The 27814-nt window shown below is 42.5% G+C and overlaps 1 protein-coding gene across 2 annotated transcripts; it reads right to left on the bottom strand.

Moving 5' to 3' along the window:
- Positions 1–27814, bottom strand: Syx6 (Syntaxin 6). Of its 2 annotated transcripts, XM_075686530.1 has the most exons (7): positions 27589–27812; positions 26404–26573; positions 21594–21688; positions 19833–19895; positions 19496–19597; positions 5580–5781; positions 1–427 (listed from the first exon to the last, which is right to left on the bottom strand). In XM_075686530.1, the coding sequence occupies exons 1-7, from the start codon at positions 27621–27623 to the stop codon at positions 351–353; spliced, it is 744 nt and encodes a 247-aa protein (XP_075542645.1). In that variant the 5' UTR covers positions 27624–27812; the 3' UTR covers positions 1–350. The 2 variants fall into 2 exon arrangements, with proteins under 2 accessions (XP_075542645.1, XP_075542653.1); XM_075686538.1 differs by lacking the exon at positions 19496–19597 and having other exon boundaries at positions 27589–27814.

Raw genomic sequence — 27814 nt, 5'->3', positions numbered from 1 at the left:
TCATTTCAATTTTTTTTTATTCAGAAACGTAGACCAAGCCGTATTTTGAAAGACAGATATAGGAGGGGACAAAGAGAAAACAAATGCAGCTTACCCTATGGCACATGAAAAGTGTAACATAATGTAAATATAATGACATGCGAGAGTACAATGTGTTTAACTGCACAGTATGGTGCACATGGAAGCCATGTGCACGGGGGAGTTATGTACATGCTCAAAAGAGCGGGCACCCTCTCAGAACTGCGTAATAGTATTATAGTTCAGTGTGGTGCTTCCTCTATGCCTCTGGTAACTGCAAGTGTCCTCCAAGCTGCAAAATTCATTTAAGCTGCAAGGCAAATGCACTAGCTCTAGAGGAGGAAAAAGAGTGCCACAACAACCACCATAACACCTGATAGTGCTCCGATGGCCATCCACTGGCGACGATCTGAAAGATAAATGAAACTATGAAGAGTGCTCGCTTCATGTGCCCATGGGTCAATAACTCACACACAATGCCACTAGGACCGATTTCACTGTGTTTAGGGTGCTTGCACAGTGGCTCTGTCGGCATCATGATGACAGCAGTCCTTGGCGCTTTCCCACTGTACTTGGGTTCGAGGCAACATTGAGGGGAATGCCAAGAACAAAGCCATTGCAAATTTTTCCAGAGAATTTTAGGGGGAAGTTCGGGGGTCATGTGTCTGCTCAACCACATTAGTATTGTAGGATCTTTTTTTTTTTAATTCTCACCTGCTTTTTGATCTATCTCGAGGGGTGAGCAGGTTCACCATGGTACAAAAACGATGTGCTTCTTACCATAGCTGCCCTTCAGCCCACTATGCGGTATAGGGTAGTGAAACTCGTTCTGAAATCGGTCTACTGATTCGTGATGCAGCAATCATGCAATGCTGAAACTCATCATATTCTTCAGAGGTGATTTGCAGTGGGCTAACACGCACATCCAAAAAGCTGCCTCATGATGGTATACGAATTCCAGTTGATCCATTTGATTTGACTTCCAATTTGATGCAGACCGAAGGTATCAGCTGGCACCCATACATTTCTATGGGACCAAACTTTTGTTATTTCAATCCTAAAATTAGCCTTCGCTGGCCATCACGCATGCACCCGACCCAAATGGGGATGCAGTGATGACTGCAATAGAGGCAGTGTCCGTCCTGGTGGAGCTTAGAGCACAGTGAATACATCAGTCATCTCCCTTCGAAAACGCCTATTTTGGCCTGCACAAGGAAGATTTCAAAGCGAGAACAGTAGCTCACAAGGAATTCTTACAATATACCCATTTTAGTGTGGGGCCCTTCTTCCCAATAAATTTTGTCTGAAATTCGCTTGGCCTATGCAATGCGATATTCACTGTTTTCGCAACAGCCTACTGTCTAAGTCAGCCTAGCCAGTGTCATTCCATCACAAGATGACGCCCATGGGTCACGAGAAGACACATTCTAGCAAAGCATAGTGCCTATACAGATAGCATGACGACGACAACGTACTGCTTTCAATCTGATTACAAAAGCACATTCAAACGATAACTTATTTTACATGTTAAGCTAGTGAAAACAAGTCTCGTCACAGAGAATTACATGTGTTGCAGGATGAACTGCAGGTTATCCTAGGCATGGGCTACAATGTAGCATTTGTGATTGTTGCTGAGGCATTTGATAAATGTAGAATATCAAACGTGCTATGGACTTTACAAATAATGACATGCTTTGGTTCTTCATAGATAGCGATGAAATGCTGTCTGAGAGTGATGAAAATATAAACGAAGTGAATAAATTTCCACTCTCTGAAGGTAAACTGCGATGGTTTTGTCCTTTTCTTATTGCAAGAATCAGATGCATATGCTACATTTGCCTTGCTAAAAAGTCAGGTGTGCATTCAATATTTTTTTTATGTTTAGGCGCTCTAGGCTGAGATCACGCAAGCATGTTGCTTACCGAACATTCACTTTGCCTCCTACGTCATTATGTAGGCGGTGTTCAATTGGCGTTCCTGCCTCGCCGAGCATACGATTGCTGACGAAGGCGCACTGCCGCCAAATGACGACAGCGTAAACAAATGTTCGGAGAGCAAGATGCTTGTCAATCCTAGCCCTTTATATCATTTTGACATTAGTTTTCAACTTTGAACGCATATTCAGGCACATGTTAGAATAGGGGGAAATAGTGCCAAAGAAATCAGCAGTGTATTTTGGTCTTTTTATGGTGATAGCAATTACATATCGTCATGATAGCAGCAGCAGGCTGACACTCCCTAGTAAGCATGTTGAAAAATAAAAAAACGACCTAATCATGTTCAAATAGTGACTTAATCCAGTTTGAATAGTAAGGAGTAGTGTTTACATTATTCATAAAGAATAAAGAAGCGAGGGGTTAGTAAAATGCACAGCAAATAAGACAACTCATTGCAAATAGAGTTGAACATTCTCAAATGCTAATAAAAAGGAGATGCATACCGAAGCAAATCTTTCAGGATATGAGTTATTTCTATCAACTGATAGCAAGCTCATAGGTATGAGGCCCAAACTTTGTCAAAAGTGAGATTCTCTCATAACAGCTGGTAATTGCCAACCTCAACTGTCCTGACATACTCTCAGCTTCCGCACAACGCCTCAGTGTTGCGTTTCATTGCTTTAAAGAGCTTATTTTGGTTTGGATGAGGGACACCTGCATCTCTACATCAGCCGAAACTTTTTTTTGAGCTCAAACTCCTTCAAAGAAGCGGCGACACACTTCCTTTGATGTATTTCTCAATGCGTAGGTCCTTTCTGTTGTCGTGGCCCTTCCGCCGCGCGTTCGCCCCGCAGGCCATTTGAAGCGTCCTCTTAGTTGTACAGTCAATGTCCGATTCTTCGGACTTCCTATGGGCCGTGGGAACGTCCAAAAATCGGTCAGTTCGAAAAAACGAATGCATGTCTTTTATTGCCCTTAAGGGCTCAAATCGCCACAGGCACATCTGAAAAAGCTCTGAAGGCCTGCCAGTACACATATTATGCATATCGGTGCTCGTACTGTGACATGAGATGGCGAGTGCACGCGCATATAATTAAGGAATACATACTATGTCCTGCGGCAATTGCCCCTTCCCACGCTTGTTAAGCTTCACCGCCTAACATTGCTGCATTGAGGCGAAGCCGACTTCTGGGAACTAACATAATGCAAAGCGCCGTGCTTTCCAAGCTTCGAAGCCAATCGCGAGGACCACAAAGGCGGAGTCGGTGCCATTGCCAGGCCTAGCTTTTCCGGCGTGTTGGCTGCGGCTGCCAGCGGGACTACCAGCGAGAGCGCCGCTTCGAGGCGGCGAGGTAATCGAAATGGCGGTGGTGGTGGCTGTGATTGCCGTTTCGGATCTGTGGTCACGGGAAGAATCTGTAAAATCGGTCTGGGAAGGGTTCTTGTGCCCGAAATTTCAGACGCTCCTAAACATTGACTCTATGGGGTACACGGTGGTGCCACGAAGCAGTCTGAATTATCCAGCGTCTGGAAAGTCGTTCGTTGACTGCACACTGGCAATTCCAGCCGACGACACAGCGTCAAAAAGGATTCCTCTCTGTTACTCGAACCACCATTACCACGACTTTCGTTCCCTTTAAACTAAATTATATCATTTTCCCTGATAGAAGCACAAATTCCCTGCGTTTTCCCTGAGTATTTCCAGACTATTCAAAATCCCTGAGAATTCCCGCTTTTCCCAGTTGGTAGACACCCTGCAATACTAACTCCACTTCTGCTGAACGAATTGAAGTACTTTTTGCGGCAAAGTATTTTTGAAATAGCCCATTTTCACTTCAAATGCCTTTCTCCACTTCGATAAAAAGTGGTTCAGGGCCCCTTTAATTCTAAATGCGCGCACCCGCTGTCTCCTGTTGCAGTAGAAGCACCGATATGCCTAATAAACGTGCTGGCAGGCCTTCAGAGCTATTCCAGACATGTTGGTCATAATTTTAGCCCTTGCGGGCAGTTAATGGTATGCATTCATTTTTTTGAGACTGCCTGATTTTTTTTGACATTCTCGCAGTTCCCAGGGAGTCAGAAAAAATCGAACATTGACTGTATCTCGCAAAAGTGATCTACCGAAACTACTGCTCCAGCTATATTTAGATTTCCAAAGAAATTTAGTGGCTACTGGCACTTATTTCGAAAGGCTCTATGTGGTGTATGCATGGCCAGAGGCTTATACAGGATGTTTCAGTGAACATTTTCAAAAAATTTAAAAAATTGCCTGTGGCAGATAGCACAATTCTAATCCATGAGCTGGTCTACTCGAATAGGCAGACATTACATGTGCAACAAATTGGAAAGAATAATCAACTAATTAAAAAAACTTCACTAATTATGTTTTAGTAATTAACTGATGACACATATTGCAATTTGCAAATTCTAGCAGGAGAAACTGCAAGGTATACCCACTTAAAAGAACTGTATGGAAGGCACCGCTTCCGAGGTATGCACCGTCAAACTTGCGGTAAGAATGCATTGTCGTTCCACTTAATTTCTTAACACAATGTTGTTTTATGCATTGAAGCCCTAAAGTAACTGGAACGCCAATGCATTTCTCCACAACGTTCAGGAAATATTATCTGAAAACTGGTGTCATCCATTTAAAGTGAATCCGCCTTGCAAACTCACCGGCCAGAATTTGTAAATTGCAATATGTGCCATAAGGTCAAAAACATAATTTGTGAATTTTCTTTAATTAGTCGATAATGCATTTCAATTTTTTTCGAGAGTAATGTCCACATCTTCGAGCAGACCAGCTCATGGACTAGAATTGTGCTATCAATTTTTAAGAACTTTTTAAAGTGTTCGCCAAAACTCCCGGTATTTTAGTAAATTCTGTTATCTCGAAACTCTACTCATTTCAACATAACAGGGTTTTACTGTATATAGCAAGTGAACATTTACTGTAATTTATACGGCTGATAAAGCTACAAACTACATTTCGTGTTGATGTCTATTACTTTGCCACTGTCGCTTAATAAGAAAAAGGTGCAGCCTGCCGCATGCATCGAAAACGATGCAATCCGCCGCAGCGCCGCCAGTCAGAGACTGTTGTCTCTGATCAGCATAGAAAATGCGCCAGCAACACGTTTGGAACGCCGTCACCTGTGGAAGCCAATCCCATCACCGACAGCTAGCACCATTTGGCCCAGTCAAGCGGCCCAGAATGAAACTATGGCTGCCAAATTCGATCCCACTGCAGCCCGCCTGACGTGGAGGCCGCACTTTCCTTTTTATCCAGCGGCCGTGACTTTGTTATTGCTATCACTGCTTCACCTTTTGGGTGAAACTGTGACTCTTTTTTTTTTCTCAGGGAGGACGAAACTCCGTGTAAACTTCTGTTTTTAATCTGTGGGCCTCATCTGATACCTTGACCTAAACGAAATTCCTGATTTAACGAAATTTTTCGCTGAAAGTATAACTTCGTTATACCGAGGTTCGAGTGTATTAAGTCCCCTTCTGCGTCAGTAAAAAAAAAAAATTGTTACTGTTGGATCCCACCTTGCATGTGTCACCTGATAAAAGCAGAAACAACAAGAAAGGATTTTGGAGTAACACACAAGCAACTGCTCTCACCATTGGACATATGAAGAACTTTAGCCATCTTTTTGAGAGCCCCGTCAATCTTGGATTCTGCATTGTCCATATCATGCCCTAGGTCATCCAGCATTACAGACTGCTCATCTAGTTCATTGCCAATCTGTTTGCTCATGGATTTCAGCGTGCCCACAGATGTTTGGATGCCCTCCAGTTCTTCATCTTGGGTAACCATCAGCTCCTGCAGATAAAAAGAAAAAGGAGGACAGCAGTTTCAGCCAGATGTTACAGACACACAACATGTACATGCAGATTTTAACCTTCAAAAATAGATGAACCACATGCAATTTTTTATAATCAATATAGGATTATTACAACTGTCAAACCCTGTAAGCAGTGCTTACACTTACAGTCGAAATGTTTCGCTTCGCACACACGTAAGCACACCAATATAGTGGAACATATAAGGTCTGTCTCCAAAGATTGTACAGTACAAAAAAAAATTTCGCTGCTTGTGATACGTCAAATGTGATCACTTTCAAAGTACTCCCCATCAAGTAAACACAATACACTGGTTCTACCTCTTCTTCTATGCCTGGAAGCACCCTTGGAAGGCTGGTAAGCGATACAGCAGCGGCACATCGTTGTCACCATCCACCATCCTACATGAAAACTTGTTTTGCCACCATCTTGAAACTTGACAATGACAACAGCGCTGGCTCCGATGGCAGGCAGCTGCTAATGCTGTGAACATGGTGTCGCATCTGATTTAACGCACAAGCAATTTTCATACCAATCTTCTTGGAAACAATGCAAGCGATAGAATTGCGTAAATAACCGCTAATTGTAGCCACCATTTTTGCTTGGAAATGTGCCAAATGTGGGCCAGAAATGAGCATTTTTAGAAAGAGAGAATATGCATTTTATACATTCACTGTCCTCTGGCACCACAAGACGGATGCTCCAACTGTTGTAGTTATGACTGAGGGTTCACCATTGAGGTAAAGTGCATGCATGCTGACAAATCAAGCTCGAAATATACAGTGAAGCATTCTATACAATAACAATTGAGGAGGCTTTGCATTAGTGACACATCTTGTGATGCTGTGCTACAGCGAACAAAGGTTTCTGGAAAAACTGTCTGCAATTAGGCTGTGTCACTAGACCGTTGGTTGGAAGATGACTAACTATCCACCTATGTGCAGTGCGTTGTGAATCCACCTTATTTCTTTATATGAATTCACATCCAATAATCACAGTTCTGTTTGTTATTGCAGCCAATATTAGTCAACGTAGTATAGGATCCAGCAAAAATTCACTATGTCAAGCATCAACACATCAATCATAGTGCTCTGAAGTATAACATAGCACTTTAGGGCATCACAGCTCATCCTCACAGAATGCCTAAGCTGTACTTCAAAGCCCACATTGAAACTTCATTCAAGAACCACACAGTCATGGAAATTTTGTCTGTGTATTCTTTCTTAACCCTTTCAGGCACCAATTCTGTCCATTAAAAATTTAATTTTATGACCTTTCTTGCACCTACAGAAACATGAAGACAGTACAGCTGCAGAAGAAACTAGGAATTTTTAATTCTTCAGTGAGTTTTTTCAAGTTTACAGAATGCGGATTCCATGCAACAACTCTTTACAGGAACACCAGAGATGAGGATATCAACTATATCATGCCTAGCATACTTGGAAATCACCTATCCAGAAACCTGAAAGATATGCCTTATGTAAAACAGTTTGAAAACAATGAAAGAAGTGAACCTGCTACATGAAGACTGATACCAAGGGCCAACATCCGGCCATCTACCTTAACTCATTTTAATAAAATAATTTACACTTAATATTCAAATTTGTATTACAGGTACAATCAGAAAGCCTTCAAGTTGTATGCGACACAGCTTATATATCATAATTTTAATCAGTTCCTTTGATATTGTGCAGACAGTGCCTGAAGCGATTAAGATGCTGTGTAAGCAGTCACTGATTATCGATCGCAACGCACAATCCAGTCAGTCAAAAAAGGGGCCAACAGTCACTGAAACCCAGGAACGCACAGGGGAATGAGGAGTTTTCATCCCACAAGGCCTTTTATTCTTTCTTGCACTTTTTTTGTACCATGAACATGAACACAATGATTAAACTAATTGCCCCTATACTTAGTTCATCTGTGTTTTCCTTTGTTTTAATGGCTAGTGAGCTCTTTCATAGATCAATTCATTCAACAAAGTTGCCTCAATTCTCTTAATGAAGAGCCCAATAATGTTCAACATTTTAGTGATGATGTTAAATCGTGTGGGTTGCATCACGAGGGCGGGAATCGGCCATATTTTATTGCCATCGCACTAAACCAACACAAAGAACAGGCCAGTCAACTAACATCGATAAATATACTTTTTGAATGCCGGTAGGTGGCACTCAAGCATTGTTGCCCAAGGTGCGCAACAATGCTAAACTATTCTGCTGAACTCATCGGTCAGGTTCAGCACACAACAAGTGACATTTCTTCATGATGTAATTCTCTCTTGATGTTCTATGTCCACATCCCACAGGCACTTTTTAATAGTTATCTATTTGGTGGTCTTCAAGGCTCCACAATGCCATCAAACTCGGAGGAGGTGTATAATATTACTGCACAGGAGAGCCAATGACCCATGAAGGTGCTTCAATAATTTTACACAAAGCAGCATGCCCGCCATCCCTAATGACAATTCTGCCCGCCCAAGAACAATCAGTACCGTATAACTCAAAACTGGGAAAACATTCCTCGCTGATGCAAAGTGGCTTCGATGTTAACAAATATAGTAGTGGATGAACAACAGATATGTCCGGACATCAAGTGTTTCGGCAGGGAGACTGGTTTTCGGCAGGGAGACTGGTCTTCATCAGATCTCCTTGTAGAAACATTGGCTGCAGCGACATCCCTTGTTTGGGCACTGTTGACCACTTCAAGACTCAATCTCCCTATGAACTTTTGTGTTATTTGGAATTCTATGTTAACACAATTTTAAACTTTTTGATGTGTTTGTACTCGTGCAATTTTTTTGTGCAATCGGATAGATTTCTCTTAAGTGCTCTGACAACAATGAGGATGTTGGCTACAGTAGAGTGCAGTACAGGCTGCAGTGTATAGTACAGTACAGTGCAATTACAATTATCTTTCTTCATATGCTTTCTTTATGGTGTATTCACGTGAGCATGGTGCAGAAAAGGGCACGCGCCATCACCGATAAGATGGCCTTTTCGAGAATTCAGTATGGCTCAACAGGCCTGCAAGATCTTGGAAGTTTGTTGTGCACATTTAACCACTGATCCGTTAATCTACTAGCTCAGTGGCCTCTTAAATGTCCGCACGACTCAAACATAACCTAGCACAACCAGCTGTAGTGTGACGTCTTTTGTTTTCTCAGAACTCGAGCAACCCATTAGCAAGGCAGCTAGCTATTCCACCTGTTCTCTTTCCTCACACTAACCAACATATAAGTTGCGCTAATCAATTCCTCTGCTCCTTTTTTAGCTCATTCTTATATAAGACAATTTTAAAATGTCCTACTGCTGCAGTTGCTGGCAAAGTCGCTGAAGTTTTCAAGTGGTCAAGAACATTCGAAGAGCTAAATGCAGTTATACTGAGCCAATCACACCTTGTACTTTATATGGCCCTCACAGACACATCCAAAAAGTAGGTTTGGATGCTATTTGAGTTTTTAGTCAGAGGAGGCAATGCAAAAGATGTGGCCGATGGATCTGTAAGGACCACTTCAAGTTATTCACGTGCGCATAGTCACAGCAACACAGCCATCAGATCATAGCCAAATAAAGCTTTAGCTTGAAATTATGCATGCTATCTGGAGTAGCATGATAGAGTCAAACCTCGATATAACGAAGTTGTACTTCCAGCGAAAAACTTCCATTAAATCATGAATTTCATTAAATCAAGGTTTAAATTTTCAAGAGTAAAAGTCGTTTCACAAATTTTCAGAACATTCCTAATGGATTGTATGTTGTCAGCAATCACTTATAAACAAAATGCAAGAAGGGCGGGCGCTAATAGCGTGGTTATGGGAGTATGCGTGCGCAGATCACACCAAGAGCAATGTATCAGTGTGGCTCACAGTGTCAGAGATTAGCATGTTGCGTTGCGCGGCACTGTAAATATTTGATGCCATGGCTGAACGCGCTTAGTCCTGACCGCAGCTGTCATCAGATGGTGCCCTCAGATTAAAAGTAAAAGTGCAAAAAGATACGAATATTTGTCCTGAGAAAAAAAAATGTTGCAATTTTGCCAGAAAGGCGCAGCATTGATGGTGATAGCAAAGAGACAACAGCAAAAGTAACGTTTGTAGTTTTATGGGTTTCACGCGTGCTCAGGCAAAGATTTCACTTGATCACCACAACACTTGCTGTTGCAACGCGAGCGAACGCTTCACACTGTGCTTCAGGAATTTGAGGTTACGCGACTGCCAACACTAGAAGCACAGGAACAAAAGGTACATCAAGGCACCAACCATCTCAGTTCGCCCTGTGCACTTGCCAAAGATTAACTCCAACATATGGCACGTGGCTCCCATGTGGACAGCCATGTGCAGCTACAACAGGGGTAGAGGAGAGGAGACGTGCGTGTTAGGGGGAGAGAGCCGATAGGTGTGCACCTTCTGCCTCCCCATCTCCTCCTTCTAGTGTGTGCTCGATCACGTTACCGTAACCTTACCTCTTTCCCATCACCCTTGCACTGAAGGAATCGTCAGCTCAAGAATTTCTTCGAGTGCACTTTGATTTAGGGACACATTAAAGGACACCACGGGGCCAAAATTAATCTGGAGTACGCCACTACGGCCTGCCTCATAGTCCGATTGTGGTTTTGGCACGTACAGCCCCATAATCCAATTCAAGTTTAATGCTTCTGCCACGATGCGATGTGCTATGTGAGGCAATGACAATGCTCAACCCTCTCGGCAGTTATGAAATATGGCGCACAACAACGCCTCAAACAAACACCTCTCCCTTTGTGTTTTCTGTACTACGCAGACAAACAGCAGTGGTGCACACAAGGTAACGTTTAACATCAACTCACCACTCTCGTGTTGACAAAACGTTGAAGAAATTAAACATTCGCCGTCAACATCACCGCTAATTATTGTCAATCAAACAGCATAGAAAGCTTCGCTTACATCAGTTCCCACAGTGCGTGGGATCTGCATAATTTTTTGCTAGACTTACCAGCTATACAGGCTACAAGTACGTGATTGAAATGGCGAAAGATTTCGTTAAATCAAAATTGTTTCACAAAATTACTTTGCTAAATCACGGGAAAAAAATGCACGGTTTTCAATGGAGCCAAAACCGAGAAATTAAGTTTGTTACATCACAAATTTTGTTAAATCGAGGTTCGACTGTATTCGCCATCATCCACCTCATCCTCCAGGAGGTGAACACACTTGTAAGCTACTGCTAAGGGGACATTAGGGCAGCTAAAGTGGTCATACACTTACATTTCACAGTACACATCACCTACCATAAAAACCGGATAAGTCGAACTTTTTTTCAAAAAATCATTGCGGAAAGTCGACCCTCGTCTTATATACCGGACATTGGCGGAAAAACTACGGAAGTCTTGCAACAATGGGCAGATGAAGTAAAGAGCCGCCTTCTCCATCGCCATCAGCAGTAGCGCGGCATGGCGACATTGTGGCACCGCCAATTTGCGTTTACACTGTCACAAAGTTATATTGGTTAAAGGCTGCTTTTTCACATTTTGTTTCAAAATGAGCGGAAGCTGACGGCAATTCACCGTCGCCTTCAAGAAAAAGGTGACTGAGTGCGCGGAAGCCCACAGCAACCTCGCGGCACAGCACGAATTTGGAGTATCCGAAAAGAGCATTTGGTACTGGTGGAGGCAGAAGCAGCAAACCAACAGAAAACGTCATTTTGTGGGCGGACCACAGAACTGGAAGACAAGGTTGCGGTGTTCGTCCGAGAGCTCCGTGCAAGATCGCTGCCTGTGACTGTCGAATGCATACATTTGAAAGCAGTAGAGATCGCGCACGCCTCTGGACTGAGCAGCGAGAAGCACTCATCATCCGACTCTAGTTCGGACGACTCTGATCAAAGGCGTTGCTCTGATTCGGAGTAAGTAGCGCTTGCGCCCTTCGTGCCCTTCTGTGTACTGTACACCCGGCAAATTTTTAACAGTATCGCGCGACCATCGACCCGCGTGTTTGTGAGCACCTTATCATCATGGCACAGAGCGGAGAAATAGCAAAAGTAAGCGCACGTGTACACCTGCGCGTATCTCGTTTGTTTCGCCGCTCAGCGCCGTTAATAAGGTGCTGAAAAGCACGCGGGTCGATGGTCGGGCGATACTATTAAAAATTGGCCAGGTGCACATGCGAGCAGCATTTAAATAAATACTGTCACTATTGTGCATGAGTCGCATTTGTTTCAAGGTAAGGGTGTCTCAGTGCTTTTGCCATTGAAAAAGATTTTTTTCATTTTTAGAATTCGTTAGTTGGGGGATCGACCTATATTCCGGTCCGACCTATAGTCCGGTTTTTACGGTATGTATCTGTCAAAGATTGCATTGATGCACATGCTATGCTTATTTGTCAACTACTTCCGGTCAAGGACATGCCAAATGTATTTTTTATGAATGTGACACTCGAAAACGATAGCAGTGGCAGCACCACTGCCACTACTGACAAAGCAAGTCTGGCATTACTTTACACAAACCACCCACCATGCCGAAAAGCTGCCAGACAATGCACAATCACCAATTGGGCAAGTTTGTGTTGATTCGGGATTAAGGGTAGTGCTACAAACAACCTGACAAAGAAGAGATCTGACAGGATAATCACCGTCCTGTGTCATCACTCTTCTCTGTCTATGTCCACACTGCCCTTAATCATAAGGTCCGTTCATTTCGCCTGTACCACTGTGAACCAGTTGATGGTGGAACACGAGAAATTAAGGAATTGTGCAGCTCTAGTTTAGCAATGCAGGCACAATGCAACACTCAAAACGAATGCCGAGGTGCACATGTGTGTGCAGGCCTTGTGCTTTTCTGCCTAAAGTGAGCCATCTGTGCAAGTTTGACAGATGGAGTATAGCACAGTGATGGGTTCCAAACCACAGATATGGGGTTGACAGTTGGGCTGGCTCGTACAAATGCATTGATACAAACTGTGCAACAAGACGGGACACAAAGTAAGGAAAGAAACAGATGAGCGCAGTCTTACAACCGAGTTTATTGGTGCGACTGTGGGGGCGAGCCACATTTCATGGACACATTAGTTCTTTCAAAACAGAGAAGATTCGTAGAGCATGGGATCATCAAGGCATTCCATATCAGGAGGAAGGGAGTGGGGATGCCTGCCATCCTTCAATAGATCTTTCAGACAATATGTTTATTTATGCTCCGTGTGTAAAACAAGAATGTGAATCATGCTGTTTACGTATGCTTGTATCTCTGTAGCTATGATACTATCAGGGCACACTGGCTGTATACAATATAAGATTTTTTTTGGTTTTGCAATCAACCCAGTTATAAGTCTACGCTTGTCTGTTCCTTTTCTCACCTTGTGTGCCACCTTGACACGCAGTTTGTACCAAAACAGGTATGGTCGGCTTTTCAGGTATTTGGTACTTAAAGGGTTCGTGAAACACTTTTAGAACACAGTAAGAAAATGTTGCAGTTCTGTAGACAAGGCTCCTGTGAAGTATAAATCCCATGCAAGCGATCTTGCACGCGACAGTGACAAGCGACGCGATGGAGATGGCTGTCGCGTTCGCTCGTCGCCTACAAGTCGTACCCCATGCGAGCGATGACTTCGAGTGGCGTCTCGTCAGTGTTGCTGGTATGAGGGCAACAATATAGGTGCCGAAACTAGCGTGATGCGTGCTTTATTAACTTAAGTTGATGTGTTTTACTGTAAAAAGCAGCATAAAATATTTCTGAAAGTCTTGCAGTAGGTTCTTATCCTTGCACGTATAAAAATTCAATCGTCTGCTCGTTCCGTGCGACAATCGGAAGTACTTGAGTTACATAAATCCAGTTCCGGCTTCGCATTATTGGCTAGTCGCTCATAGCACTTCTGGGCGACGAGCGACGAATTCTAGATTTGCAGAACCAAGCGATCGCACGACAAGATCGAGCGATCTGTTCAAGCAACGGCCTGATCCGTCATTCGAAGCCGTCGCTCATCACTGTCGCGCACAAAATCACGTTCATGGGGTTTAGCCTTGAACACGTGAGCCAAATATTATTGCCCTGCATGCAGCTGGGAATTTACAATCTCGTGTCAAATACAGTAAAAGATTGCTTGCTATCTCCTTTGTAATGTTGTCAACAGCTACTCGCCAGCAGCCAAGCAGGCCCAACCAGTTTTGGCAGATTTTGTGATCACGGGAACATTCTCAGCTATACTATTATTGCTCATTTTGAGTTATATAAATGAAAAATATGCAAGAGGTGTGTTCAAAATGTATCAGACCTTTGGTCAGCAGAAATACATTTACTTATTGGGAGCTACAATAACCTAATCCCCTTCAGAGTAGTCTCCTTGGTAATGCACACACTTCTCCCAGCGGTCCCGCCATTGTTGGAAAGACTTCTGGAATGGGTCTTTTGGAATGATAATCAGCCGGGCCGTCGCATTCCATGTGATGTCTCCTTCCGACTCAAATCGAGTTCCTTTCAGCAGCATTTTTAGTTTGGGAAATAGCCAAAAGTCACACAGAGCCATGTCCGAGGAGTAGGGACCTGACGAACCGGAGGAATGTACTGTTTGGCGAAGGAAGTCTGAATCAGATGCGCATAATAGGCGGGCGTGTTATCATGATGGAGCTGCCAAGTTTTTGCTGCCCACAGACCTGGTCGTCTATGCTGCACAGCATCACAAAGGCAACGAAGGACCTTTTGGTAGTACAGCCGAACCCAATTATAATGACCCTAGATATAATCACCACATTTTAGAGCACTTATGATTTTCCAACCCTGCCTACTGAAACTGCTTCCAGATACAACAAATGTTCTTCAAATCGCCATACCGTTACAATGAATGCTTTGGATCTGGTCAAGGTAAAAAGAGGGCGCACACAATGTACCAAATCACGAAAGCGCAACCAAACTGGATGCACGACAGAGCACACACCGGTGCTGTCCAACTGTGACAATGATAGAGCCTTTGAGATGAGCCAGCGAGCTACCACCGAGCATTGATTTCGGAAGCCGCGAAGGAGGTCGCTTGCTTTCAAGGCACACCTCGGGTACAGCGAACAGCATAAACAGCTTGGCGCAGAGTGTGCATTGGCGCATGTACCGGTGCGATATCGGATGTCATAACAGCATCACTTTCATTCTAGCACAGTCATCCGTGCAATAAGCCTGTTTCAATTATTTGGAATGATCATCAATGTCCTTCCCTCATGAAAACAATGGCTGCTCAAACGTTCCTGTCAACGCGGCCAGAGTGGACGAGAACAATGCATCACGCCCTGCCCTCACACACTGTTGGAAAGGATCGGCAGTTACCATCATCAGATCAAGGTTCGGCAGCGCTTCATTTATAGGTAGCCGACTGCTGATAACAGTTCGCAGTGACGTGCGTTTTACCTTTCAAACATTAAGTTTTCTTTCACTAGAAGTGACGAAGATAATTTTGTGGCTCTTGTGCAGCTGACGCACAATTGTAATGCTGAGACCGTGATGTCCGAGACCAGTCGCAGAATGGCAGCATGCCACAGCAATTTCTGAAGTTTGCGCTTCCGGCCAACTAGAACGCTCAACTCTCTTGTGGAGCATAATCATGTCCTGCTGGTAGTAAAATATATTAGGAGCCCTCGAATAAAAAATGGCGGCTGCACTTGCAGTTTCGAAATGACAGGTGACTAGAAGCGGGTGCTGTTTTGAAAGAGCTATACGACGCCGCATTTCATTCTTTAGATGGACGTTTTTAACGGAAGTTTGCAGGGAGGTGCGCGAACGCGCCGTGCACAAAAATGAAAATCTGGTTTTCAGATCAAAGTGATGCAAAATTTAACAGCTGACACCAGCTTCAGTGCGGTTAATTTTTTAGTTTTCAAGGGCAAATCCATATATAATGAACTACTGATACGTATAACAATCACTTTTCGCGAAACTATCAAGTTCATTATAAATGGGTTCGACTGCATTCCTTTGTGATGGTTTGGCCTTGCGGTGTGTACTCATGATGCATCACCCCCCGGGAGTCAAAAACGGTCAACATAACCTTGATATTGCAGCCGACCTGCCGTGCTTTTTTTGCCCTTGGGGATGTCGGACGTTTCCACTGTAATGACTGCATCTTGGTTTCTGGGTCGCAGCCATAAACCCATGACTCGTCGCCTGTGATCACGGTGTTGAGAAAGTTGGAGTTACTGTTTGCATGGTGCAGCAGGTACTATTCAATTTCTAGGCGGATTTGCTTCTGCTCCATTGTTAGCAGTTTCAGTACGAATTTAGTGGACACTCTCCTCATGCCCAAATCCTCGGTCAAAATTGAATGTACTGATGCAATGCTTACCCCTATTTTGTTCGGAAGTTTTTGGACTATGATGCGATGGTCCTCCAAGACCTAAGTCTGCACTTGCTCAATGACATTCTCATTTCGACTTGTTGAGTCTGCCTAAATGCGGTTCACTGTCCAGTAATGTGCAGCCATCTTGGAAGCGGTTGTAACACACCTTTATCCATGACTGTGATAATGGTATCGTCCCTGAAAGCCTGTTGAATCTTGCGAATGGTTTCCGTTTGGGTGTCAACAAGCTTTTGGCAAAATTTGATGCAATATCGCTGCTCAAGTTGTTCCATCATTTTACAACTTACTGGAATTTGACAAGCGCTCACTATACGCCCTCACTCATAGGCCGACTGCCAGCAAATGAAGCTTTCTGCAGGCAGAAAAAAATTCGCACATGTCCATGAATGTCCCCTCCATATCCCTAGAGAAGGAAACCTCCCGCACTTCATTGGTTTATGTGAAAAAGAAGAAGGTTCAATACCTTTTGAACACACCTCATATGTCTGTGATCTCAAAAAGACCACAGAAGTATTTTGTCTTTGCACTTCTGGTCTACACATGACAGTTGTGCATATCTGTGTCTGCTGTCGACAGAGGGCCTCAGGGATCGCACCGTCGTGCTGTGCAGTATAGATAGTGCAGCCACCATGGGGCGCCATGAACCTTCTGGCCGCTGACAACCGCATGATCTGATTGGTCTCTGTGAATGACATAGCTCCAGAGACGTGGCAATGCAAGACAGCCCGAGCGTCCATCTCACATCAAGAGAGCAATGCACACGCCTGAACCAGAAGCAGTGTCATCAAGGGAAAAAAAAAAATTCCCAATTTCTGGATGGGGCCTTACCACCCCTCCATGTAGCACTAGTGGAGATGAAAGGTGAGAAAGCCGCGCATCGGTGTGATAACTCTCCAATTCCGCTCATACTTGAAGGATTCTAAAAACTTTGCAGCAGATTTGTGAGGCAACGTCATTTAATATAGAAAGGCTATTTTATTATTAGTTAGAAAAGTGTTTCGGGGCCCCTTTAAAACAGCATAAAGCAACATAGCCCATCTGTGCCGGAAGCAAAAAAATAATGTAGGGACATGCATAAAAGCCTGGAAATGCAAGGTCGGTCCTGCCATTGGCAGAAGTAGGAGCAAATACATGATATCTGTTTTGTTAACGGATAAAAATTCTTATGCCATATGCAAGCAGATAGCATATTTCTAAAAGCAAAGCATGCTACAGAACAGCAGTACGATAGACTAAATTGGTGAAGCTTTCCCTGGCGAACATGTGGAGGATTTTCTTATTTTCTTTTCTCAATTTTACAGGGCAATAAAGACACATATAAAGCACCAGTGCTGACACATTGACAGAGCCATATTGCTTGTTTGACCCAATGCAGCATTGGTTTAACCAGCACAGACAGCTGAATTGCAGGCTGTGGCAAAACACAATGATGCTAGTGTGTGCATACAAATACATGTAAACAAATGCAGCCCTGCATAGACACAACAGACACACGCGAACGGGGTTTCGACACCACTTATGCCCGTGTCTGCGCTGCTGCTTCGCACCTTCTCATCTGCAACAAGTCGGCACCACCAGTAGGGATGGGGTAGAAAAATCGTGAACCCGCCCTGCACCTTTTGAAATGAATGGCAGGGTTTAGAGGACACCATTGCTGCACCGCTGAAATGAACGGCAGGGTGCAGTACCTCAGTGAACTGGTTCAGATTTAGATGGTGCAAGTGAATCGAACGGACCTTTATGAATTGGCACAGCCCACTTGCAAGCTGTAACGCTGTATCCAGTTTCGATCTCAATAAACAAGACAAATTAGTAAAAAACCCAGTGTCTCAGCCAAGACAACGAATTTCAACCACATCTTCCAGTTTCGAAAAGTCAGTGATGAAGCTACTGGCAATCACTACGAGTGTGATATGTAGCCTGGTGTCATGCCACAAAACTGCAATAATCAATGTGTCTTCTACTTCTTCCCATTCTCAAAGCACACAATTTTATAACAAACTGCTTCAAGTCAGGAATTTATCACTGAGACACACTCTTCAAAGAACATGAAATCAGCTTTTGCTCAAGGAACTTCGAAATCGGTTTAAGAAGCACAAATGGCAATAGCATATATTCAGTTGTGTGTAAAAGTACCAGACCCCTCAGTATTTTTCAAACTGCAATTGAGCAACACTTGAAACAGTTACTGTTAATTCCTGTTTCAGTGCACTCATGCACCTAAAGAACATCTTCGAGTAGAAACAATGACATCTTTGCTAGCTTATGCAAAAATTCCGGTAAAGAACGGAAGGGAGTCCATTGTTGCTTTTGCATACAAGGGAACATGCAAATGAGGAGTGTCTTCACCAATCACAATGACAGTGATGCATTTAGCTGACGTCAGCACTTCAAAGCGGCGTAGCAACCCGGGGAGAGTTTATGCTAAGTTAGTCCGCAGGGAATTATGTGTACAGAAGACAACACAAGACAGGAGAGAAACTAATGGCAGCTGTCCCTTTTGTATTTCTCTTTTCTACCCAATGCTGCTTTGCACTAATTTCATCATCATCATCCTGTTTAATTCCACCACCGTACAAAGGCCTCTCCTACAGATCTCCAGTTATCTCCAACTTGCTTCAGCTGACTCCCCTCCCCATTTGTATGCCAGCCTACTTCCTGATCTCATCGTTCCTTCTTATCCTCTGTTGCTCTCGACTGTGTTTCCTCTCCTTTAACCCCTATTCTGCTATGCTCAATAGCCCACCGGTTATCTGCTTTACAGATTGCATGACCCGCCAAGCTCCACTTCTTCCCCTTATTCCCAACTAAAATAACATTTATACATGCATGTGCTCCAATCCGTACCACTGTATATCTCTCTCAATGCAATACCTCCATTAAATTGAACCTTGTGCCTAAGAATGAGCTCATTGCTCACCTGCTGAAGCCAAGTAGGATTCTGCATAGCGATGTGCCATTTGTTTCAATATGCTGCTACATACAACTATTTCTAGAAACTTGCCAAAAGGCCGGTTCTTTTTTTTTTATGCGCTACCATTTATACACAGATCTCTGGAAGCTAATGACAATGCAACTTTATCGAAAAGGGAGAAAAAAGGTGGCACAGGAGGTCAAAAGACCTAGCCATAAACCACAGCTTCTTGCAAATGTCCAAAACTAAACCTTAAATCAAAGATGAAAGAGCTAAATAAAGCAGGAAAACACCTTCTTTATCCACTTATAGGTAACAACCACTGAGTTTTACTGGTACACTGAGTTCTATCTCAATGTACCAATAAAAGCTATAAACATGTAAAGATTGTAATGCCTTTCACCAGTGCCATATCTACTAGTGACGCAGCACATGAAGGATTTCTTTTATGAAATGGCAAGTGGACAATTTGCAAACCTGCTGCTGCTGCTGGGTATGATCCAGTAGCCGACGAACGGGACTCTCGACCTCATTTCGTAGGCTTGTGTACTTGGCTGTTCGTGACGAGTTGAACAGCTCCTGGAAGCACACCGCAGAACCTGGTTTATACACCATCACAGACAAGGTAGTGACTTGTCTATCACGCTCAACAAGAACCTCACAAATAAAAATGCATAAGCCTAACTTTAATGGAACTCCTGTTAATGCATGACTGATATTCTATCTAGTCACTTCAAATGTAAGCAAGGTCCCAAACAACCACGGCAAAGACATTACCTAAATATCCACAAGGAGATGGCAAAAAATTCCTTACCATGCTGGACGGTCTCATTTTCTTATTTTTAGCTTTGCTTTCAAGAATTGCTTCTTTCATGCACTGTACACGAGGGAAAGAAGGATGAGGGCACAATGTTTTAGGTGCTAAATAACAAACTGCAAAATAACTTGTTTGCTAAGGTGTACAGAAGCCACAGGGCTCAAGTTAATAGGAGACAATGCCACATAACATGAGAAATGGGGTGCAAGCTTTGTGCATAATGCATATAGATGCATGCTAATTTACAATTTGCTTTTAGTGTGCTGATGCTGGACCATAGTCTGCAATGGCTAACATGATGAGGCCAGAAGCATGAAAGCCAGCAGCAGCCTTTGGTCACCAAGAGCCTATGTGACCCTTAAATAAATATTTGTTTTTCTTTAGGTGCTGGTGTGTGTCTCAAGCAGATAGTGCACCACAAATATGCAGAAAGACCGACCATTCCAAAGCAATTAAAGAGGCTGCTAAAATTGTTTGGTATAAACGTAACAGCATGTATTGTGCTTGTTTTGCAAATTTTGTTTGAGATCAATGCAAGAAAACCATGAGAGGAGCTCCTAAAACTTGTAAGGAAGCACCCTGGTCATGCTCAATGCATCCCTGTTGGTATTCGATGCTGCTGCATCGAATGCCTTTAGACAACAACCAAGGAGACCTGTAGGTCATCAAAGCTAGCAGTGCATGTCTCAGTGTTTGCTTAGGTGCGTTCATGAGACGATGGGCGTGCATAAAGAAATACATGGCACACAATGACTTGAGTTTAACACATTTCAACATAATTGTTTCATCTCTGTTTGCTCCACTGAATTATACTATGCACTATAATATGACCAACTCTATTGGTGAGGCAACAACTCGACAATGAGACATGATTCAAACCCAAATGTTGCAACCTCTTAGACACACTAAATCGCACCAAACCACCACGGACTTCCCACACAATAAAAATTTTTGAAACATTTTGTGTTGTGATAATAATACAGCATAAAAAATACAGCTGCAGCAAATGGGAAAAGCTGTCGCACACACTGCGCCAAATTTTACGTAGATAAAACTTTTGAGTTACTCCTTATGCGACTAAGAAAAGTTATTGGTTTGGTTTCATTTTTCTTCAGTAGACAGACCACAAAGCCTCCATTTCTTTAAAGACATCAATGTGCTACAACATTCTGCCTCAAAAAGGCCTGCCCTAGTGCCTTAACCTTTTAGTGACAACAGATCACGATGTGTTACGATGCTGTTAGTAGAGCATCTACAGAAAATCCATATGACATCATAGGAAAATGAAGTGCATGAAGCCAAAGTCAGCCATCACACAAACAACTTCAGCACCTCGTGTTTCACGTGCTAAAAAAACCTGTTTACATTGAAACAAGTACACAGAGAATTGGTCTTCTTCATGCTCACATAAACATGTTTTTGAAAGTATGCAGCGATTTCACCACAGCATCTATCTAGCACACCATCATGTTGTTCCACCAACATTGACTGCATGATTATCGAGCTGATTGGCATCCGTCCATGGATTCAATATCAAGGGGCTAGACTGTATCAAATGCAACACTTCCAGGGCAATTAAGAATGAAAAGAACATTCATCGATACCGTAGAAACAGTTCAAACACAGACAGCTAAAGGGCAGGGCGCAGCAGCATCTCCTGTGTCCTTCAGCTTTTGTCCCATGCTTGTGCTGTTTCTTTCACCAGAATATTTCAGCTAGCTCACATGTGCACTCTGCTTCAATTAATCTATGACTAACCTTGACTTCATTCTTGGACTGCTCTATGAAGGCTTTTCGGCTTTTGATTTCCTTCTCATCAATCTTAAACTTCTTGGGATTTTTTTCAACAATAGCTGAAAAAACAGCAGTTAAGGAAAAAAGGAAGAAAAAAATGAACAAATACCAAGCTGTCAACATCACACATAGCAAACTTTATACAGCTGCACACAGCTTTTATAAAGTACAGAGCTATATACAGCTGGCAGCACTGTTACTGCCACCTGCTGGCCAAAATACCCAGCATAGACTCCTTGAACTAGCATCAAGATTTGACAGGTGATAGGGAAAAAAAAGGTGGAAATATAGGATACAGAAAGAACATGATGCTCGACCACAGGGCATTGGCATCAGCTCGCATCTGATTGTGGAAAAAACTACTATTATTTCAAGAAAAAGGTTCTGGAACTACACCACTTCATAAAATAAAGTTTCCCTCTCTTTCCTCCGTCGACATGCTTCAAGAAAAGGCGTGCAAGTGACACCCAGATTGGTACATGACAGATGTTGGCATGTGCACCTAGATCACGGTTAGCAGGGGGGGGGGGGAGGGGCAAGTTGTGTGTCAACTTCAAAAATGCCTCCACACTGGCTTATGAATAAACATTGAAACTCTGCAAATTTCTGTATCACACTCTATCGACATGGCCTGTCACCACAGTGCCTATGCTGTCCACTACCTGGCACGCACTCATGATAAGCCCTGCACATGTTCTGAGTAAATTACATTAATATTTGCTATTGTAAATGCTATAAATGTAGCAAATAGTCCCTGTTTACCTTTCTACTCTGTTTTTCCTCAATCAGGCAGCACGAGCTGACCGGGACGCCGTATGTGTGGTTGGGCCTTTAAAACCAGTACAGCTTTTTTGCGACTGCTTGAATCTCGCTTTCTGCTCATTCTACAAATATGAGCTCCCCATTAAAACAGTCACTGCAGTTTTATGTCAGCCGCCTATTCACAGCTAGACTCAATGGCCCACTTGTATGTAAAGGAGGTATGGATGTTTGTGTAATAAAGGTTATGAATCAAGGCAGAGGAGATGCAACAATAAAAAAAAATTTATGCTTCAGAAGAACTTCAGTTTGGCCTAGTTGGTGTTTACTGCATATCATAGTGACCGCAACTAAAGACAGGGACAGCTGAAGACAACACAAACACGACACAGGCGATAACTTTCAGACGACACAGGCGTGTCAATTTTGAGTTCTCTTCCGCTGTTTCCGTCTTTATTTGCGGTCAATATGACGGGCAATAAAAAAAATAGTATATAAAAGAAATGCAAATAACAACTGGTGCAATCGTGACATGGCTCCAAGAAGGCACCACAGTTTTGTACTTCTTTCTTGCCTTCGTCTCCTCCATGTTTTGAGTTTTTTTTCTTTTTCTTTTTTTTGCCGCAACATGCGCACTTATCATTCACCACCTAATTCAGAAAGCACATTTGTAGTTAAGAGGACTGTGAAGAGCAACAATAAGCTAGTTTAGTCGGGTAAACACTTTTTTTTTTTTTCAATACTCGACTTGTATTCCTTCCTCGAAAGAAAGCTAGTTATTAAACGGAGCAAATAAAGGGCAATATGTCGGCTTTTTCCATTTTGCACCCAAACCACAGCACTGGTATGTGGCATGACATAACAGATATCAAAGTATTTTCGCAAGTTTGAGCCATTTTAGTTCATGAAAACTTATCAAAACCAACTAGGTTGAGTCTTCAGTGGCTTCAGAATGCAATGTAATCAATGTTCATCAACAAACTGTCAACTGGTCACAAGCAGGCTTTGTCCAAACCTCATGATGTCACGTTAAGCTGGTGCAGGAACTCTCAAGCCCAGTCTATCATTTTTGTGCCTTTTCTGGCTTGCCACGACTCTGCTCACAGTAAGACTGGCGTCTCTGGCATTCAGGAAGCGCAATTTACCAGTCTAGCTTAACTCAAAAGGATACAACAGAGAAACACAAAATAAGTTTAGACTAATAAAGTGTTGGTTTCAGAACTCCATTTGTTCTAATTTAGTGGTCATAGGTTGATTATAATAAACAGAAAATGATTTTCAGAGTATTTGATCGTGTTTCAGTCATCGTAGTTCAGTAAAAGTTCTTCAAACTTAATAAATTCCGTCTTCACCTCTATTAGAATACAATACAATCAAACTTTACTGATAAGGAATTAACTACGCCCAAGCAGATGCCATCAAAATTCCTGATATCACAGGCAAGCTGGTGCGCAAACATGTGGTGCCCCCAGCTGTCTTTTGTATGTTTTCTGGCTTATCAAGCCTCCTTTCATGGAAAAAGTAGCTTTTTTGGTATTGTAGAAGAGTAATTTATCCTTAACGACTCTTTAGCATGCATGTGTCCCTTGAAATAGTGATGTCCCTTTAACATTCTAGTGTACCAATGAAAAGAGCAATAAATTTTTTTATCACACTTTGATCTTCAGAGTGATGCAATACAACCATCTAAATGCAGCTGCACATGCCAACATACACTAATCATTTTACAACAGGATTTGTCTACAATATGGTTCGTTTCTTAAACTGTTGAACCTAGTGCAAGTTATGGAAGAGCAATGTCCTACAAAGGATTTTACATGTACAAACTGTGCCTACATCTGCACCCTTCTAGAAAATGAAAAAAGGAAGAAATGATGAAATTTCCGTATCAATACCCTTTTAAAAACTTCAGTGGAAAAAACGTCTTACTGCGTATATTGGCTAATTTGTAGGCTGCGCTACAAATTGGCCTGGATCACTGATAATTACCAAATTACTGTCAATGCAAAAAAGTGACTAAAGGCACAAAATGCCTGCTCAATGACCCAGTGCATACCCATGGTAACCGACCGTTTTTGCTCCAGCCAACAGTCAAATAATACTTTACTTCCTTTCGTTTTTTGACGATTACCCAAAAGGCACCCATCATTAATTTAAATGAACAGTTGAAACAAGCCATGACAGTGTAACTGGTTCATCTGCAAAAAGAAAACACTGGCTATCGGCTCGAACGTAACACGGTTGGGTACCATGGATATGCACTGGGCTACTGAGCAGACATTTCGTGTCTAGGATCGCTTTGTACAGACAGTGCAGCTAAAGCTCAGCAAGACGCGACCCCACGCTAATGTGCTACTCAGGGTCTGCTGCTATGGACAATGAAACAGCATAAGAGAGGGCAGGTTAAGAAATGAAAAGATGGCCTTGCTTAATAATTTCTTCTGGATTTTATTCAGTGTTCATCCTAGATATAGGATATATAGAAAACCGTATTATGAATGGCAAACGTTGCAAAAGTTTAATTATTAAATTGTGGGGTTTAACATCTGAAATCGCACAGTGGGCTATGAGAGACGCTGTAATGAAGGACTGCAGAATAATTTTTGCCCCCTGGAGTCATGTTACATGCACTTAAATATAAGTACATGAGCACTTTTACATTCCTCCAGCATTGAAATGTGGCAGGGAATCAAACCAATGACCTCGTGCTCAGCAACAGAATGCCATAGAAACTGTGCCACCATGGTGAGTCGCTGCAAAAGTTGATAATACCATGTTCAGCAACTCTTTAAAGATGCAGTGACAAGCAAATATACAAGAAAGACACTGTCTAACCTTGCATCAAAGGAAGGTGAACTTCCCCCAATGGCAGTTATGCTTATTTTTCTTGTGATATGGTGAAAACAGACAAAATCATTTTTACGTGCACATAGAGTCAGACAAAATCTTTTGAACACACTTTTGAACACAGATGTCCGACCTGTAGATCTATGCCACGCCTTTTAAAGTTGAACTTTCCCTAACATAATATAACAAGCCATGCAAGCTATCCAAATGTGGCTTGTGCTTTAAGCTTCTTGGTGGACACATTGTGCATGGGAAATTACCGACAGAGAGACTATAGACAACCAAAATTCATACCATTAAAAAAATTTTGCATTTGCAGCATACATCTATGTTGAAAACTCTGACAACTGTATTCTAAAGCAACGTTGTTATGTTTGCTTTACCTAAAAGGCTTGTGTTTTGATATATGCATCCTGAAATTTGTCAGTCACTGCAGCTAATTTCACATCCAGAGGCTAGAATCTCAGCGCAAAGACGCACCCCACAGTGACAGAACTCGTCACATTGTCATTTCTGATTTTCGCCAAATAAAAGCATTAGCACAATTGTTATCAGATGCGGCCTGCTTTCAAACTAACATGCAACGTATGATGATCTGCATCACTGCAGAGTTGCACTGAGATTCTCACTTCGGAATGCGAAATTAACTGAACTGAGGACAATTGTCTGGTTGCATATAATTAAACATGAAATTAAACAAAACAAACTTGCCACAGCATACAAATGTCTTCCAGTTTACAATATAAATGTATACTGTAATTACAAAAATATGGAGCTTTATTCAATAAGACTTAGTTGATCGTATTCTCTGTCTTAATCCTCTACACATCAGGTATCCACCAAGGAGCATAAAGCATCTGTGAAAGCCATATTAGCTTGGCATGCATAGAATTTTAAATTTAAAAAATGAAAGTTTAACTATGACAGCTAAGTACGACACGAAAGCAATGTGTGAATTCTCAGCAAGATAGCACACATGACTGATCGCAATGTCGCATAACACAACATTATACTGAACCTAGATCAAGAATAAAACCATGAATCTTTCCACCAAACATATAATTCAAATGGACAAGGCTCCATGTAATGCATACAGAAGGAAGCGAGTAGTTTTCGAGGGCTACACCTGTTAAACTGCACATGATGGGGGGCATAAGCAAAAGGATACCGACAGTTTCCTCAAGGTCTTCTAAGTCCCATTCTATGCTGCGCAGACCCTTCCGGAGTTCGCTTGTGGTCCAGTCAATGTCTTCTTTGCTTGGCAAGCTAGATGGGTCTTGGTACTGGTTCCACCTCTCAAAAAGTGTTTTGTTATTGGCTATGGCCTTAACAATTTCACTGAAAAAAAAAATTGCCTTAATCAGAACACGTAACACATTCACAATTTCAAGCATAGTCGCATGATTGCAAGCAGCAGGCAATTTGGATAACAGTCTGCAGTGTGCACATTTCAGGAGCCCAGCTGCAGAAATTAGGCAAACCTATGGTACATGAAGTAGACCAGCAGTTTTCTAAATGACAGTCCGTCTGTAGAGCTTTGTTGAATTTCTAAATGAACCATATTCAGCTAATGTAACAATGTAATGCAACAGGTCATGTCTGCAAGACGCAATCATGTTTGGTTCACTATTCAATACGGACATGAAAAACATGAGACTTTATTTTGCTGCTCCTTGCGGCCTAAGTTGGCAAAGCATCCGCCCAAAAAGATAACATAACACAATGGCAATAGGTCGTACTGTCTGAGTAGCTGCGTCAGATTCTGCTTAATCTTTTGCTTTATGAGGCGATCTGCAAGGACGCTTGTGTCCTTATCGCGACCTTTTGAAACGTAGGCGCTCGGAAACAAAAGGTGAACGATAGCAGCGTAGTCTTTCCGTGTTCCAACAGTGAAGCGTAGCGCTTAACAGCACAGAAAAGCTGCACTAGGGAGGTTATGAATTCACTGTTGCGAGCAAATGCTTCGTGCATTCGGTCGTCCCTTTCGTCAGCTGATACCATCTATTGGATTTCATCTATTGGATTTGTCTCCTGATCATGCATAATGCAAGTCGCAGCAGCTGCGGTATTCCGCAGTAAATCAAGAATAAAGCAACGACATAAAACAAAAAAGTTAACAAGCAAAAGTTGCGCAGCAGATGCGTAGAGCGGAATTCCTTTGCAGTGAAACAGCTCAGTTTAAATTGCATCTCGATACTAATTATCCAATATTTACTAAAAGATGGAAAAGCATTAGCACGCCATTTATATTTAAATTCCTCCAACTGTTCTTTATTGTACAAATCAAGTTATACAAGCCAGAGAGAATAGAATCGGCAAAACGTTGAAGGTAACGTGCATATAGGGAACTTACTCTTTAACGACAAAAAATGGATCCTCAAGACTCATGGCCTCTGCGATCCACTCATAACAGTCCTGGCGTCCGTAGTGGCATGTGGGGCTCTTGTGACAAGTCCCCCGCTATCGAAAAACAACAGATATTGCACAGGAGAGCTACACACGTAGCTATCAACCTTTGGTAAGATCCCTAGGCAGTAAGCGACAAGCGCCGATGACGTCCTCGTTCAAACAAAAAACAA

This window comes from Dermacentor variabilis, chromosome 1 (genome assembly GCF_050947875.1).
Source record: "Dermacentor variabilis isolate Ectoservices chromosome 1, ASM5094787v1, whole genome shotgun sequence".
Classification (NCBI taxonomy): domain Eukaryota; kingdom Metazoa; phylum Arthropoda; class Arachnida; order Ixodida; family Ixodidae; genus Dermacentor; species Dermacentor variabilis.
The sequence above is the reverse complement of the archived record's forward strand: the minus strand, read 5'-3'. Positions and strand labels throughout refer to the sequence as shown.

Excerpts from the sequence above, each read along its gene's own strand:
- Syx6 (XM_075686530.1), bottom strand. The coding sequence starts at position 27,623 with ATGAGTCTTGAGGATCCATTTTTTGTCGTTAAAGA. Across the intron at positions 21,689-26,403 it reads AGACCTTGAGGAAACTGTCG|CTATTGTTGAAAAAAATCCC; the intron begins GTATCCTTTTGC and ends CTGTTTTTTCAG. Across the intron at positions 19,896-21,593 it reads AGTCCAAGAATGAAGTCAAG|TGCATGAAAGAAGCAATTCT; the intron begins GTTAGTCATAGA and ends CCTCGTGTACAG.